General features: G+C 50.1%; 2 protein-coding genes across 2 annotated transcripts in view; one reads left to right on the top strand and one right to left on the bottom strand.

Moving 5' to 3' along the window:
* Window positions 1–3,968, bottom strand: part of SGCA (sarcoglycan, alpha (50kDa dystrophin-associated glycoprotein)) — a 5,343-nt gene extending 1,375 nt beyond the window's left edge. Inside the window, exons 1-6 of the mRNA XM_008571813.1 lie at window positions 3,898–3,968; window positions 2,855–2,974; window positions 2,617–2,771; window positions 2,367–2,439; window positions 1,802–2,000; window positions 1,118–1,280 (exon numbers count right to left, since the gene is read on the bottom strand). Coding sequence (XP_008570035.1) covers window positions 1,118–1,280; window positions 1,802–2,000; window positions 2,367–2,439; window positions 2,617–2,771; window positions 2,855–2,974; window positions 3,898–3,934 — 747 coding nt within the window. The 5' untranslated portion in view covers window positions 3,935–3,968. The remainder of the gene's footprint in view (window positions 1–1,117; window positions 1,281–1,801; window positions 2,001–2,366; window positions 2,440–2,616; window positions 2,772–2,854; window positions 2,975–3,897) is intronic.
* Window positions 3,969–7,857: 3,889 nt separating this feature from the next.
* The window catches only part of LOC103589771 (neurabin-2-like), a 50,192-nt gene continuing 42,036 nt past the window's right edge, over window positions 7,858–16,013 (top strand). The window contains exons 1-2 of the mRNA XM_008571815.1: window positions 7,858–7,867; window positions 7,953–8,129. Coding sequence (XP_008570037.1) covers window positions 7,858–7,867; window positions 7,953–8,129 — 187 coding nt within the window. The remainder of the gene's footprint in view (window positions 7,868–7,952; window positions 8,130–16,013) is intronic.

Here is a 16,013-nt window from a genome sequence, read left to right as displayed (position 1 = left end):
GCCCTATCCAACCACAGAATTTCCTTTGCCTGCCTGCCCCCATTCGTGTGACCTAGCAGGAGGCAGCACTAGACTAGGAACCAGGAGACACAAATTCTAGGAGAGGCAGGGCTTCACAATGGTTAGCGCGCAGCTCTAGGGTCTGACTGCCTGGGTTTGAATCTTGACTCAGACAAGTGCTTAGCTAGAACGACTAACTTCTATGTGCTTCAGTTTTCTTACCTGTAAAGTCAGAATGATAATGGTACCTACCTCCTCGAGTGGTTGTGAGGATAAAATATGTTGATTTTACAGTGCCTAGCACACAGCAAGTGCTCAAGAATGTTGTCAGTTTCCAGTTCTGGCTGTGGGACCCTGAATGAGTCCATGCTCTGTTGGTCAGTTCACAGGACCAGAGTACACAAGCAGTTTCCAGCCCAGGAAGCCAAGACCTCTAGGGACTCTAGGGACTTCACTCATACCCCAAAGAGCTGTAGTGAGCATCTTTGGTTTATAATGTGGAGAACTATCAGCGTCTTAACGCAGGCAGGTTTGGTAGGTGGTACCTTAGAGGGAAGCTGAGCTGTCACACAAGCCATTGGTGGGGAAAAGGGTTGAGAGCCATCCTGTGGGGAGTGACTGATTGTGTTTAGCTGTTGGGTTGGGTAGATCTGGGATAGCAGGAGTTGAAGACCCCATGTGAGGATTACAGACTCTTTCGCCCTCTGGTGGGAGAAGGTAGAACTTCAGGGTGTGTGTGTGTGTGTGTGCGTGCGCGCGTGTGCACGTGTGTGCATGTGTGTGCGTGTGTGTGTGTGTGTGTGTGTGTGTGTGTGTGTGTGAGAGAGAGAGAGAAAGAGAGAGAGATTGAGAGAGAGACCAAGACTGAGACCATCAGAGAAACGAGCTGGAGAAATCAGAGACACTGTGTGTGTGTGTGTGTGTGTGTGTGTGTGTGTGTGTGTGAGAGAGAGAGAAAGAGAGAGAGATTGAGAGAGAGACCAAGACTGAGACCATCAGAGAAACGAGCTGGAGAAATCAGAGACACTGGAATGGGAAGCAGTGGAGAGAGAGAGGGAGGCAACTGTGATGGGGGCCATGCCCCACCCCCACCCCTGGAGTCAGGGTCCCTCCTCACCAGGGACACATTGCACCAGTCCACACGGAAATGGGGTGCAAAGGTGTCATAGCAGGACAGAAGTGGAGGCTGGCCCTGGGCACAGCGGGCTTGGCTGTCGGGGGATGCCACCATCTTCAGGCAGGAAGAGAAGGGTGAGGCAGAGCCCACCTTGATGTACACCCTGGGTGGGCCCAGATAGAAGCCACAGTCAGCAGAGTGGGGGCACCTGGCACCACCCAGCTGGATGGTGTCAAAGCCGTCCTGATTGTAGGCTATGGCCTAGAGATGGGATGGGGGAAGAGGGCTAGGAGGTGGGGTTAGGGGACAGATGTGGGGCAGCTGGAGCCCGGCAGGAGAGGTCACAGCCCCCCTCTCCCCGCTGAGATCAGGAGTTGTGGTAAGAGTACACAGAGCACCCCACTCTTCTGGGAGAATAACTCCCCCAGAAATGTCCTTTTATATATGGATCTTGTACAACTTCATGGGGTAACAGGAAGTACAGAGTTCAGACTATCTAAAGTTTAGCCCAGGAAGGATAAGAAGGAGATAAGGGGGTGGCCAGAGGACAGTGGACAGTGCTGTGAAGATGGGCACGGTAAAACCTCACCTGGAAATTATGGAGACCCTTATTCTATGCCTACCACACAAACAAAAGGCAAGCTGCCTCCCCTTTCGGGAAGCCTTCCTGGGTTGCATGCCTACCCTTCCTTGCGGCCCTCGATGGGAAGGGGTACACGGCCCCCACGGTCCAAGGCAGAAGTGATGTTGAGCAGCTGGAGCTCCCCTGGCTCCCAGAGCCCCCCCACGGCCGTGAGGAAGCGGCTGGCAGGCGTGGAGGGCAGCACCTCCTCCACGTCATGACTGCGCACCAGGAACTCAGCTTGGTATGGCAGCAAGGGCCCTAGGAAGACCAGGTGGGCACCTCAAGCTGCAACGAGCCCCCAGCTCTGCCCCCCAGATCCTTCCCAAGCCTCCCCCAAGCTCTTCCCCACATTCCATCATGCCCCTCCCCAACACCCACAGCCTCAGTGACTTGCCCACGGCCCCACAGTCAGTCCACAGAGCCCCAACAACACAACTCCAGAACCTGGAATCCCAGTCCAGCTCTCACTCCCAAAACATAAATGTTGTGTCCTCCTCGGACCCCCTACTTTCCAGGGTGCCCTGCTACCCTCTACTCTCCAGGAAACCCCCTCCCTTTCCATGGGAGGTGCCCCAACATCCCCCTCGCATTGTTGGGGAAGGGGTGGGGTGGGGCTGGAGGTACCTTCTGGGTCCCCAATTGACAGCACCAGCCTCTGCCCAGTGGTGTCAAAGCTGTCCCGATTGTAGGCTGTGACCTGGGGGGGATAGAGAAGAGAGCCTGCGGCCTGGCAGGACAGGACTGATATACGATTAGAGGTATATAAATTATGTGTAAATGAGCATGAAAGAACACCCAATCCTGAATGGCAGGGCTGCTCCTAAGAGGCAATGCTGACCCACCCCTGGGATTTTCTGGGAGTCCCTACTGGCACCTCAATGACCTGGCGCCCTCGATCTTCTGGGGTGGCCGTGCCATAGAGGAAGCCAGGGTGGTGGGGGCTGCGCTGCGTGTAGCGGAGCCACCGGGGCAGGTCTGGGTGTCCCTGGAGGTGGGCATGGTAGGTGATGGGAACGGTGGGTGGGACAGCTGGTGGAAGAGAGGATAGGGGGTTAGAGTCACAATGGGAGCCAGGGTGAGACACACCCAGCCCACCTGGGTGCCCCTCTCACCGACATGCTCAGGAAGGCGCAGAAAGTTTGCGTGGTCCAAGGTGTGCACAAAGACACGGCCCACGAGCGGGTGTAGGGTGGTCTGCTGGGCCCCGATGCCCCCCAGCCCTGCCAGGAGACCTGTGGAGACCCCACAGACCCAAATACAACCAGACTCAGTCCTGAGCAGGGAATAAGCTGCCTTCCCCACCAAGTCCTCAGTGCCCCTAAGGGACTAAGAGAAGGGGGCTCCTTTGCTGGCTCCCAGGAAAGAATGGGGTGGGAGGTGGGGGGACAGGCCCTGTCTGTGCTACATATGTTAGTTGGTGACAAGACTCAGACTTCTGTTTGGTTTCGATCCATGGGAGGACCTCCCCCACGTCAACCTTCCCACTCCTCATTTTAGGCCCTCGTTGGGGGTCACAGTGGACAGGAACTGATGTTTGGCTGGGAGGGATTGTGCGGTGTGTGGTGTGCGTGTGCGTGTGTGTGTGTCTTAAGGGCACTTGGAAAAGGTCCCATGCTAAGCGTCTAAGAGGCTGGAGGGGAAGAGAAGGGGGAAGGAGGCTTCAGAGGAGGAGGGGTAGCCATTCTGAGACCCAAAACCCGCACCTGCCTCCCCTAATATATGGGGAGGGACAGGGCCTGCACTAAAGGCCAAGAGGAGCTGAGCAAAGAGGATTCTAAGCCCCAGAGAAGATCATAGGACCTGCCCCAGCCAGCCCCTCCCTCCCTCTCAGGGCCAAATTTAGCCTGGGCCTAGACAAAAGCAGTGACCCAGCCAGCCCATTAAAGGGCCCACAACCCTCTGGGCCTGTGCTGTCAGGCCTACCCCACCCTAGGACACCTCCAGCCCTCTGAGCTCCAGGCCCTATGTCCCAGAGCCCAGCTCCCAGCACATTCCTGGGACCCCCCAGCTGTGTCATTAACAGCCCAAAGCCCTTCTGGCCCCTGCCTCACCCTCCCCAGGCCCCTCCCCTGAGGACCCTTCATACTTCCACCTCATTACCCCAAAATCCCACCCCTCATCCTGGTCGTCCCCACTGAAGAAGGCCCCAACTTGCCCACAAGAAGAGAAATCCAGACTAGTGCCGCTGCCATGGCTGCCCCAGCCTGGCCTGGCCCCTGTGAGTGACAGAGACAGGGGCAGGGAGGAGAGTGGGGAGGGAGGGAGGTGGGAGGGACTGGGAATTCTCCCAGGGCAGCTGGGTCCCAGCTGCAGCCCGTGAGGCCCTCCCCATCCCCACCCAGAGCAGGCACTGAATCTGGGGTCGACACCCTCCTCACACATAATGTCCCTCCAATCGTCCCCTCCCGGTGGCACAGGGTGTTTTCGAAACCACCAACCTGACTACCTCGGTCCTCCCTTAAAACCCTAATAGCTCGCATTGCCCTTGAGTTCCCCAGCTCAACCCCAGTTGATGGCTTTCAGGCCCTTCCTGTACCTGGCCATCCTGTCTAGAATCCCCTCCTCTACCCACCCCCAACACACACCAGTCTCTTGCCCAGCTGCCTTCTGCCTCTCCCCAGCTTGCTATGCTCTCTTAAGTCTCTGCAGCAAAATTCCAGTCACCTTTCAAGAATCAGCACAGTTATCTCCTCTTCTCTGAAGACTTTCTGGCCTCCCTCCTTCTCCTGGCTAAGCTGGGTGCCCCCTTAGCCCCTGCGCGAAACCCTGTGCACACCCAGTCACACGGCCCTGCAGGGTATATAGGTGCTCTGAGCTCCCCAGAGACTAGGGTCTTCTTATCTTCCTATCCCTGGACCTGGCACAGGGCTCGGTAACTAGTAAGTATAGGTGGGCTGGGTGACAGCTTCCTTAACAGTGAACAAGCGTGCCCATTCACCCAGCTCTAATCCCTAGACCAAGGACCCCCAGCAGGTAGGTGTGGGAAGAGAGAGAACCCTGGACAGAGGCAGCCAGATGCAGATGGGTGAGCAGAGGAGGTGCCCTCTCTGGTTTATCATTCAGGGCTAATCGTACAGACTTGGAGCCTTGCAGGCCTGGGCACGAGTCCCACCGCAGCCCCTTACTGGAGATGTGAGTCATTTGCCCTGCCTAGGCCTCAGTTTCCACAACTACAAGCTGATGTGAATAGTGCTTGCCACTTGGCGTCATTGTGAGGAATCAACAAAATACATATTTACAGAACACCTAAGTCCCTGGCTGTGATCATGCAGGGCTGAGCAGAGCCCTGCCCACGTGGAGCTTGCCTGGTAGTGAGTAATGACAGCTGGCCCTGCCTGCTGCCACGCTGAAGGTCTCGCATTTATTTAGGTATATTAACTCATTCCATCGCCCCAGTACTTCTATGAGGTGGGAATTATTATTGCCCCCATTTTACAGATGCTAAAACTGAGGCACAGGGGTGTATAACTTCCCCAAGGTCATGCTGCTAATGAGTTGAATGCATGTAAAGAGCTTAGCCCAGTGCCAGACTCAGCCCCTGACAGCCATCCATGTACTTGCTTATGGGGCACTGCTTCCCCTTCCTTCCTGCATTTGCTAAAGGATCTTGATCCAGGCGTGAAAGGGGTGAGATGCCCTTCTGTCCCAGGGCCTCCCATTCAGAGCAGGCAGAGACGGACCCTGAGAAGGACACAGGGATCCAAGGCTGCCAGGGTTCCAAAATCCTTGGTACCTGTGTGTACGTCCCTACTGGGCCTCAAGACAAAGGGTGTTGCTCGCCTCACCCCCACAGCCCAACTTCCCAGGCAAGGACATCCAGGACCTGCCTAGGTTGAGCCTAAGGGGGAGGGTGTTGGTCTGCAGATTGGGGCGACTGGTAGGCAGGTTACTTAGTCCTTGTCTCTTCCTCTCTCTCTCTTCACCTGACCAACCACCTGTCCCTGGAGACCCACCAAATTCTAGAGTCAGCATCCACTTGTGCTCTCAGGCAGGGCAGTGTTCGTCCCAGAGTCACCTTGGCATCTCTCTGCCTTCTCTGAGATGGACAGAGAGAGGAAGAAATGTTCTGGAGGCAGAGGGAGAGTCAGAGGGCTCTGGGGGAGCAGACAGAGTTGAGGAGCCTGGAGCCTGGGCAGCTGCCCAGGCCTCAGCCCCTGAGCTTCTCCTTGTGACTCCTGTCCCTCCCCCTGCTATTTTTGGAGCCACCCACTCATGACCTCAGCTGTCTTAAGGTAGCAGTGCTTGCACCCAGTGTCACCAGGCCCACGGAGGCCAGCCTTCTTTAATGGAAAAGCTGAAGCCATTTCCCCCTCAGATCCCCCCCTCGCTCCCCCACCCCCAATTCAGGGGAGCCAGGGACTGTCCCAGGAGCCAGCTGCAAGTCCCCAGAAAACCTCCCCCAACCCCTAGGCCACCAGAGGACCTCCCCACCTCAGAGCTGTCTGGATTGCAACTTGTTGCTGCAAAATGCAGCACCTTCTGTCTTCTGGGGCTTGTGGGTGGGATGGGGGGGTCACAGGGTCTTTAAACTTCTTATTTTGGACATTTTTTAAAAAGCAGACAGAATAATGTAATGAGCTCCTATGTATCCATCACCCAGCTTTAACAATTATGGCCAATCTAGTTTCATTTACACATTTCCTAATTTTCCTCTCCCATTTAACTTCACCTGTTATAACACCAAGGTCAAGGGTTCAGTTCCCTGTACTGGCCAGCTGCCAACAAATAATAATAATAATAATAATAATAATAATAATAATAATAATAATAATAATAATAATTTCATCTGTCAATATTTTGGTGTGTATCTTTTAAAGATAATCACATCACATAATCAATTATTAACATAATCAATAACTCCTTAATATCAAACTTCCAGGTTTAAAATTTCTAATTTCTCACAAATGTCATTTTTTTTTTAATGTATTTGTTTGAATCAGGATCCAAATAAGGTGCACACATTGCACCTGGTCTATTGGTCTCTTAAATCTTTTCAAATCTATAGGTTCCCCATCCATCTCTTTCTTTCTTTCTCTCTCTTCCCCTTCCTTCCTTCCCTCCCTCCCTCCCTCCTTCTCGCTCTCTCTCTGTTTTTCCTTCCTTGAAGGAAAAAGGTTGTTTCTTCTGTAGTTTTCCACAGTCTGAATTTTGCTAATTGCATCTCTATGGTGTTCTGCAACACAGTCCTCTGACCTCTGTACTTCCCATAAATTGTATTTTCTGTATATCATTATCTCCTGCAAGTTGTAGTCGGATCTAGAAGACTGATCAGCTTTAGGTTCAATTTCCTTCGGCAAGATCCCTTCAGAAGTGGTGGTGGTGTTCTTCCATCTGGAGGCACATTATGTGTTCTGTAGTCTTAGCAGTGCCAGTGCCTCAGCCATCAGCAATTTTTTTGCAAGATGGTGACATTCACATTCAATCCTTTATTAGCTGGAATAACTCTAAACAGAGACACTGCCCCTCACGATTTGGTTACTGAGCATTATCGCTCATATAGGAAAGACAGGTTAAATGCTGGATTCTTTTTCTGTATTTACCAGTTTCAAAATAATGAGTTGATTCCCTAGCATCCACCAAACCATGACCAATTAGCTTTTTATTCTTTTTCTAGTAGTATAATTATGAATTTATGGTTTAAACTTATTTGATTGCTTCAATCCATTGTAACCAGTGATCTTCCTGGTGCTCAAGTTGTCCTATCTTTAGCTGTCGAGTTAGTCTTCAGTAGTTGGAGCATCCATCTGGGGGAACTAGAGGGGTCAGATCTTTGCATCTGTCTTGCAAGCCCAGCCAGATTTCCCTCGCTTCTGCTTTATTCCTGTACCCCAGCCCTGCCCTTACCTAGCTGGTTCTCTGTCCTCGCTTCTTTGCCATCCGCATCTGCTTCTCTAGCTTTCCACCCTGTCCCCGCCCATCAGTGCCTAAAGTTAATCCCTCTTGTCCTTTGTCCCTGTCTCTCCCCATCCCACCGAATGCTCGCTGAATGAATGAATGAACACACGCATCATCTCCCCAACTCTGTGTCATTCCACTTCAGTATCTATGAACTTGTCTCCCTAAGTCTCCTGATCTGAGGCCCTATTTTCTTTATCTACTTCCAAACGGGGAGGTTATGCGTTGTCGTGAGGGACAAAGGAAAGGAATTCTCCTCATTGTGATCTGATGCTCGCATCTGCCTCCCAGACTCCGCCCACATCTTTCTCCCAGACCCTCTCCACCGCCCCCAGCGCAACAACAAAGGGTGCGACTCGATCAGTTCACCACGCGAGGGCGCATTCGCCAGTTGCAGCCCAGCCCTGCGCCTGCGCAATGTTGGAGCGGAGCGGAGCCGGGGGCTGGAAGGCGGCGGAGCACCCCGCCCCGGGCTGCGGTTGCGCGTCAGCGGTGCGTGCCGAGCGCGGCGGCTCGTGGGAGCGACGCCGGAAGCGAGCCAAGGCCATGAACCCCAGCTCGTCCTTCCCTTCCCGATCCAGAGGATGTTCCCTACGGGCAGGAGACCCTGCATGGAGGCAGAGGGTTGCACATAACGATCTCTCCTCCCTCCGCCCCCACCATCTATGTCAACCCTCCAATTTCCAAGGACATTTCCGTATCCCCCAATCCCCACCACCCACATTTTAGGGCACCAGCCTGAAGATTTATGCATACCCAGAATCTTACCCTCCCCCCATTTTCATCGGTGGACTTCAGCCCTCAAAGGAGTACCCTGAGCCTCTGATCACCCAAAGACACCGACCATGAGTTCGAGAACGCCAGAGACCATTCCTGGACAAATTTCTTAGCTTACGTCAGGAGAAACAGAGAAGAGAAGGGCTGTCCGAGGTGCCACAGCACAGTGTTCTGCACGGCTAGATCTCTGGATACGGACCCCTGGGCCATTTGCACCCAGACACTCCATTTTTGTAAAATGGGGGTAAGAAGGATGGAAGCGAAAGTGCTTTGTAAACTGTAAAGCTCTGGAGAAAGCAAGGGGTCTTTTATTTATTTATAACTGACAAGGTCATAGCTGCCCAGGGCGGGCCCACTGGCAAGATCTGAGAGCTGAGAGAGGTCAGATTTAGAAGCCACCACTCACTGATAGAAGGATTAGGAAAATAAGAGACAACATCTCTGACATCTTTTGTAGACGGTATGATTATTTATATAGAAATCCAAGAGATTCTACAGGCATATCACTAGAGATATTAAGCAAGCTCAGCAGGATTGCTGGACAAAGATCAACGTCCAAATACAAATAAAATACAAAATTCAACAATGTTTCTATACACTAGCAATAATTTACTAGAAATTATAATATCTTTCTAAAGAGAAATCAATCACAGTAAAATTAAAATTGTACAGAATCCAGAAAAAACTTACAAAAGACATTTCAAGATATTTATGAAGAAACATTATGGGCTATAAAAGGAATAAATGGAGAGAAGCAAAGAAGGATTAAGTTTAGAGAGGAGAAGCCTCAATGTCGTGAAGATGATTCTCTCCACATTAATCTGTTGATTCAATGCCTGTCTAATAAATATCACAACAGGGTTTTTCACAGAGCTAGGCAAACTGATTCTAAAATTCATATAAAAGCGCAAAAGGCCAAGAAGAGGCTAAACAATTCTAAAAAAGAATAAGAAGGGGAACTGCCCCTAAGAGACACCAAGAATGTTTTGAAAGCGAGAGTAATTAAAACAATGTGGTATTGGTGCTGGGCTAGACAAAGGGATCAATAGATTGGACTGCCCGGAAACAGATCCAAGCATATGTGGGAATTTGATTTATGATGGTGATGGCATTGCAACTCAGTGAGAGAGACTAGACTATTGAGTAAAAAGTGTTGTGACAATTGGCTTTTCTTATGAACACTCTTCACACCATCCATAAGTATTAATTCCAGATGAATTAAAGATCTAAAAGTGAAAAACAAAACTTTAAAATAATTAGGAGAGAATGTAGGAGACCTAAGGGTAGGAAAGCATCTCTTAGGCAAGAGACACGACTCACAAAAGATTGACTGATTTTATTGCATTACCCCAAAAAAGCCCTCCGCTATAAAAATGACATTATAAACAAAGTTAAAAGGCAAGCAACAGCCTGGGTGACAATGTTGGCAGCACGTAAAACAGACAAAGGGTTAGTATTCAGAATATTTAAAGACCTCCTAGAAAGCGATAAGGAAAGAACAGACCTTTTAAGTGCCACCCCAAATGGCATCCTTTCCCTTCTTCCTCGATAATAGAACCCTGATCTGACTAAGGGGTTTGGGCTCTGGGGGAGGCTGGGACATCCCCAGCCCCACAGGTGAACTGTGATTGGTCTAAATACAGCAATTATAGTTTGGTTCCTCTAGTCAATGACTGGTTCAGGCTTGGACATGTATGCAATTTTGGTCACCAAGACTGGAAGGGAGATCTCTTTGCGGTGCTGCTGGGGAAGAGACTTTAAGAAGAAAGCATCCACTTTCTTCTGCCTCTGGACGTTATTGTCTGCGGGGGACAGTTGGAGGCAGCCATTTCGGTACCATGAGGGTGCCGGTCTAGGTGGCAAACCAACATGATGAGGCGGGTATTACAGAAAAGAACCTGGTCCTTGATGTCACAGTTCAGCCTCTGAATTAGCCAACTCTAGGACTTCTTGTTATGTGAGATAATAAAATTTCCTTTTTGCTTAAGCCCCTTCTATATGGGCTTTCTGTAACTTGCACCAAAAGCTACAATACGATAGCAAAGGATATGGACATCAGTGATTTGCCTGGAGGAAACCCAGATGGCCCATGATCATAGAAGATGCTCGACCTCATAGGCAGGGAAGGCAGATACGAATGAGATATCACTTCACATGCATCAGATCGGCAAAAGTAAAAAGTCTAACAAGAGCAAATGTTGGCAAGGATGTGGTCAAACAGAACATCTTGTACCAATGCTGGGGGTGAGAGGATAAATTGGTTCAGCTGCTGCAGAGAGCAGTTTGGCAGTACTCGTCAAGCTGAAATTGTGCCTGTCCTACAGCCCTGGCTTTCTGCTTCTAGGGATAAGCTCTAAAGATGGGTTCAGAGAAATGTCCAAGGGTGTTCATTGTAGCCCTGCTTATAACAGCAAAACATAGAAACAACCTAAATGCCTGTCAGTAGAGTTGCTGATAAATAAGTCGTGGCTTATTCACAAGATAAAATAATAAACAGAAGTTAAAACGAACAAACCAAAACCATATGTATCAACGTGGCTCCATTGTGAAAAACACGTCGAGTGGGAAAAGGCATGAAATGGTACGCATAACATGATCGTTGTTACACAAATTTAAAAGATACAGAAAGCACAACTATACACTGTTCTATGAATAGTTAAATGTGTAGGGAAAATATGAAATTATGGGCTATAATTAAAAGGAAGGAAAATTTGACACATGCTACAACATGCACAAGCCTTGAAGACATTATGCTAAGTGAAATAAGCCAGTCATAAAAGGGCAAATACCATATAATTCCACTTATACGAGGTACCTAGAGTAGTCAAATTCGTAGAGACAGAAAGTAGAGGGTGGCTGCCAGCGGCAGCGGGAGGGAGAACTGGGGAGGTATTGTTGTATGCATATGAAGTTTTAGTTTGGAAGATGAAAAAGTACCTGAGGTGGGGCCTGGCCACTTAGCTCAGTTGATTAGAGAGTGGCGTTGGTAACACCAAGATCAAGGGTTTGGATCCCCGAGCCAGCCAGCCGCCAAAAAAACTCCAAAAGTACTGGAGACGATGGTGGTGATGGTTGCACAACAATATGAATGAATGTACCTGATGCCAGTGACCTATGCGCTTAAAAATGGTTAAAATGGTGAATTTTGTGTTATGTATGGTTTGCTACAATTAAAAAAAATAATACAAAAACAACGGGCTAGAAAGGCTGTATTCCAAATTAGTGAGAGAGCGGAGAGCAAGCAATAGGACTGCGGAGAAAGAAGTGGGGACTTCACTCAAACTAATGTTCTCTCTCTTTTATATGAAAAAACCTGAAGCAAAAATGACACAGTGTTAGCATTTGTGAATTGTTTGTTACATGATGTTCTGAACTTTTCTTCCTCCTATTTTTTTGGCAGCTGCCCAGTACAGGGATCAAACCTGAGACCTTGGTGTTATCAGCACCATACTCTAACCAACTGGAGCTAACCAGCCAGACTGAACTTTTCCTTTGTTTTTTAAAAGATGACCGGTAAGGGGATCTTAACCCTTGACTTGGTGTTGTCAGCACCACGCCCTCCCAATGAGCTAACCAGCCATCCCTATATGGGATCCGAACCCACGGCCTTGGTGTTGTCAGCACCGCACTCTCCCGAGTGAGCCACGGGCCAGCCCGAACTTTTCCTATTTTTAAAGAAATTGTCAGGGCTGGCCGGTTAGCTCAGTTGGTTAGAGCGCAGTGTTATATACACCTAAGGCTTAAGGGTTTGGATCCCCTTACCTGCTCATGCTGCCAAAAAAAAGAAACTTTCAAAGTAAAAAAATAAATATAAATAATAACATTTTTTAGAAAGAAGAATTAGTTCTCTAAGGTAGAACTGCCCTGAAGTGGCAGGATTTCTCACCCCACCTCTCAACCCCCAAGGCTAACTGAAGTGCAAGGGGCTGAGCATGGGAGACCTGAGATCTGGTGCTATGGAGGCTGTACCTGTACCAGGCACCACGCTAGCCTGGCAGAGCAGTTGGGATGGGCGATGGCAAGATGTTCTCTCCACTGATCCAGGGCAGGTGAGGCAAAGGGGCAGAAGGGAAGTGACTCAGAGTCAGTCCCCTCCTCAGGCACCCCCTGCACAAGATCCAGAAAGCAGGTGAAAAATAGAAGCCATTGAAACACAGAAATGTGTATTATTAGTAGCTGGAGCAGGCGGTAGAAAGAGTTCTTTGAATCTGCTGATGACAAAATATATAGCCTAATTTTTCCAGTTTTTTTTTGTTCTTTGACCTCCCTGCATATCTCTGGAGCTCCCATGGCTAAGGCTGTCTGCGTTGCAAAATACATATTTACAGGCCCTCTAAGCCTAGCTAAATACAGGTTTTCTTTTAAAGCAACTGATGATTTGGAGAAATCTTTCCTCCGCCCCCCAACACACACACATACGCCCAGACTCCTCCTTCTCAGTCTCCCTCCCCACTCTCCAAGATGTATCTGAACTTTCCAAGTGGCACTAGAGTGAAGTGTGGAGAGTGACAGAAAGAAAGGGGGCAGAGCAGAGGGAACAGGCAGCAAGGAACCCCTCTCCCTGCAGGGGCAATGAGGGGCTGAGGCACCAAGAGGCAAGGATGAAAAAAACACTCTTTGGGAGGTAGAGAGAGGGTTCACATTCACTCTAAGAATGATCCCTAAAGACTTGGAAGAGCTGCAGGCCGGGCTGCCTATATTTCAGATTTCACATAATGGACCATAAAAGGAAATACGAGGCCCAGTGAAGACACTTAGAAATGCAAACACTGATGTTCATTCTCGGCCACACCTGCCCACCCACACGCATGCATGCACACACACCCATACACGCTCAGATATACATAATCAGTAACAGCCAACACTCCAAGCTCCTTCTCTGTGCTTTATGCATTTAGAATTCATTTAATGCTCACAACAACTCTATGAGGTTGGCATATTATTTCTATCTTACAGATAAAGGATATTTGTTGAAGTCCTTTAGCTGGGAAGTGGCAGGTCAGGAATTCTTGCAAAGATGGTCTGGTTTCAAAGCCTGTGTTCTGCTACGCCCTACCCATAGAGTAGAGGGACACTCAGGGTCACCCATGCTCAGGAGACATTAAGACATTCGAGTTGAGTTTTCTGAGGAAACTGAAGCTTAGGGAGGGGAAATGGCTGGGCCAAGGTAACCCAGCAGTTGGGCAGAGCTAGGATTTAATTCAGGACTAGTAAACCTTAGTCTGGTCTCTCTCCTCTAAAACTGGGTAAGCCACTTCTCAGCCTTCCTCATTCCCCCTGTGAAGGGGTCAGCCAGTGGCCATTAAAGGCCCCTCCAACACTGATATTCTGGATTTGAGTTCTCCTGTATGTAAGTGTACACACACAAGCATCCTAGTACCAGCCCAAGTCCCTAGCAGAGGACACAGATGAAGGAGAGCGACTGGGGCGGGACCACTGGCTCACCACAAAAGGACTGAAGGGCAGGGTCTAGGCCAGCCTCTGCTTAGATAACTGGGGCCAAGGAAAATCCACTTTTAGAGGCTGAGCCTCAAGGCCTCAGAGCTGGGAAGAGAAGCCAGCTTTGGCACCCAGCCCAGCCTGAGCCCAAGGCGTTGAGGGCTCAAGACTTATCGTACATCTGGCCTCTCCCCACCTTTATCACCATCTCTGCAGTTACACCTGGTATTTAAAACTAGCAAGCCTCGAGGAACATCTAGAAGAGCATCTTCCCAGAGGGCCCTCATCAGATTTGGGGGTACGTGGGAAAACAGGGAGGGGCTTTATCAGGAGGAGAGTTGGGAGTGGATTAACTCTGCCTATTGCAGCCTCCTTTTTAGCAAAGGCTGGGATAGGTATCCCACCCCATCTCACCCATGCATCCTACCTTTTGTGTTCCAGCCATTTTCACCTCTCTCTGGGCTTCAGTTTATCCTCTCAGAGCACAGAGGAGACAAGTGATTCGTCAAGGTCACACAGCTAGTAAGTGATAGAGTCAAGATTTGAACCCTGGCAGCCCAGCTCCTAGGTCACCTTGGGAACCACTCTTCCCTCTATGCCATGGTGAAGGTAAGGAAGGAACTTCCATCCAAAGACCACCAGGCAGGGCTGGCCAGTTAGCTCAGTTGGTTAGGGTGGTGGTACTGTAACACCAAGGTCAAGAGTTAGGTTCCCCAAACCAGCCAGCCACCAAAAAAAAAATAATAAAATAAAGAAATAAAGAGCACCAGGTAACTTGGCTGTTGAGGTCTCCTCCACAGGACAACGGAAGGGGTGGCTTAATTATCCTGGGATGCTGGTGCTGAACCAGAGGAAACAGGTGATGATTTACAGCCTGGAAAATGAAAATTAGGTTTAAAGCCTTCAGTTTGGATGGTAAGCCTCCCAAATATAGCTCCCCTTCTTGCAGATGGGAGTACTGCTCCTGGCAGGCAGAGAGGGGATGGAGAAGAGAGCAGCCCATCCTCTACCCCATTCCCCACCCATCTCCCAGGCCAGGGAAAGACTGATGGTAAAGCACTTATCACTCCATAAAAGCTTCTTAAAGCTTCTTCGAGAATTCTGGCTGGGGGTGTTGCTCAGCTAACCAGGAGCCCATGAAATAATAATCCCACTCATTAGCCTCAGTCGCCCAAGCTCTGGGCAGGCTCTACCCTCTTCCATTCCAAAGCCCTTAAAGTGGCTTCACCCTGGGAAATCTCTGGACAAGGGAGACCAGAGCGTCCCAATAATTCTAGTTCACTCCACGCTTCTGCGGGAGATGTTGGGGGTCCCAGGGTCTCTGGGCTTGACAGCTGGTTCTCAGCTACTCTTCCCACCTTCAGAAACTGGGGGCTTCCCCACCTGGCCTGAAGCGTGGGCACAGACCCTTTGGGCTGGGACCAGTTAAGATGACTCACCACAAAGGGTGTGGGAGATTCTGGGCAGAACACCCAGGGGCCTGCGCCTTCCTCCAATCCACACAAGAGCTTCTGAGGACACTCTGCCCAAACTCCCAACCCCCAACTGGGTGAGATTTCTGTCTTCTCCCAACTTCCATGGTGGGGTTAGGGGGCCTGTGGAGAAGGGGGTTTTAAGCCCCAACCTTGATCTTGGATACCAAGCTTGTTCCTGAAAGAGGCCTTCTAAGAAGGGTTAGAAGGGAGGGGAGCCTGAGGATGGCTTCTTTACTCTGCCCCATCCAAAAGTGCAAAATTGGGGAAGGGTAAGTTTCCGGGCAGCTGGGCAAAGAAGACACAGGTGGCACTGGAAAACCTGAGGTCTGGGTTCATTTCCAGCTTCAGCTCAGAACCCAAATCTTCCCTCCCCCTTAGCACCAGTCTCAGTCCCATCCCAATATCCAGGGTTCCCAGGTGGCATCCCCACACCCCATCCCCCACTCTGTACAGAGCTCTTTAGCACGTGCCAACGGGTTAATATCCCATAAAACCTACACACACCATTACAGTGAAGGGGTAGGAGGATTCTCTTTGCCAGCCCTTCCAGGCGAGGGGTGTGAGAGTAGGAGATTAGGAAGAGGAGGAAGAGGATGGAGGGGAAAAGGGCGGGGAAGAAGGCAGAGGCCGCAGGAAGGCCGGAGATGCAGGAAGCAGCTGGGAGTGGGGGGGGGGGGGGGGTTTT

This window comes from Galeopterus variegatus, unplaced genomic scaffold (assembly GCF_000696425.1).
Source record: "Galeopterus variegatus unplaced genomic scaffold, G_variegatus-3.0.2 Scaffold723, whole genome shotgun sequence".
NCBI classification, from domain to species: domain Eukaryota; kingdom Metazoa; phylum Chordata; class Mammalia; order Dermoptera; family Cynocephalidae; genus Galeopterus; species Galeopterus variegatus.
This window is presented reverse-complemented; position numbering and strand designations above follow the sequence as displayed.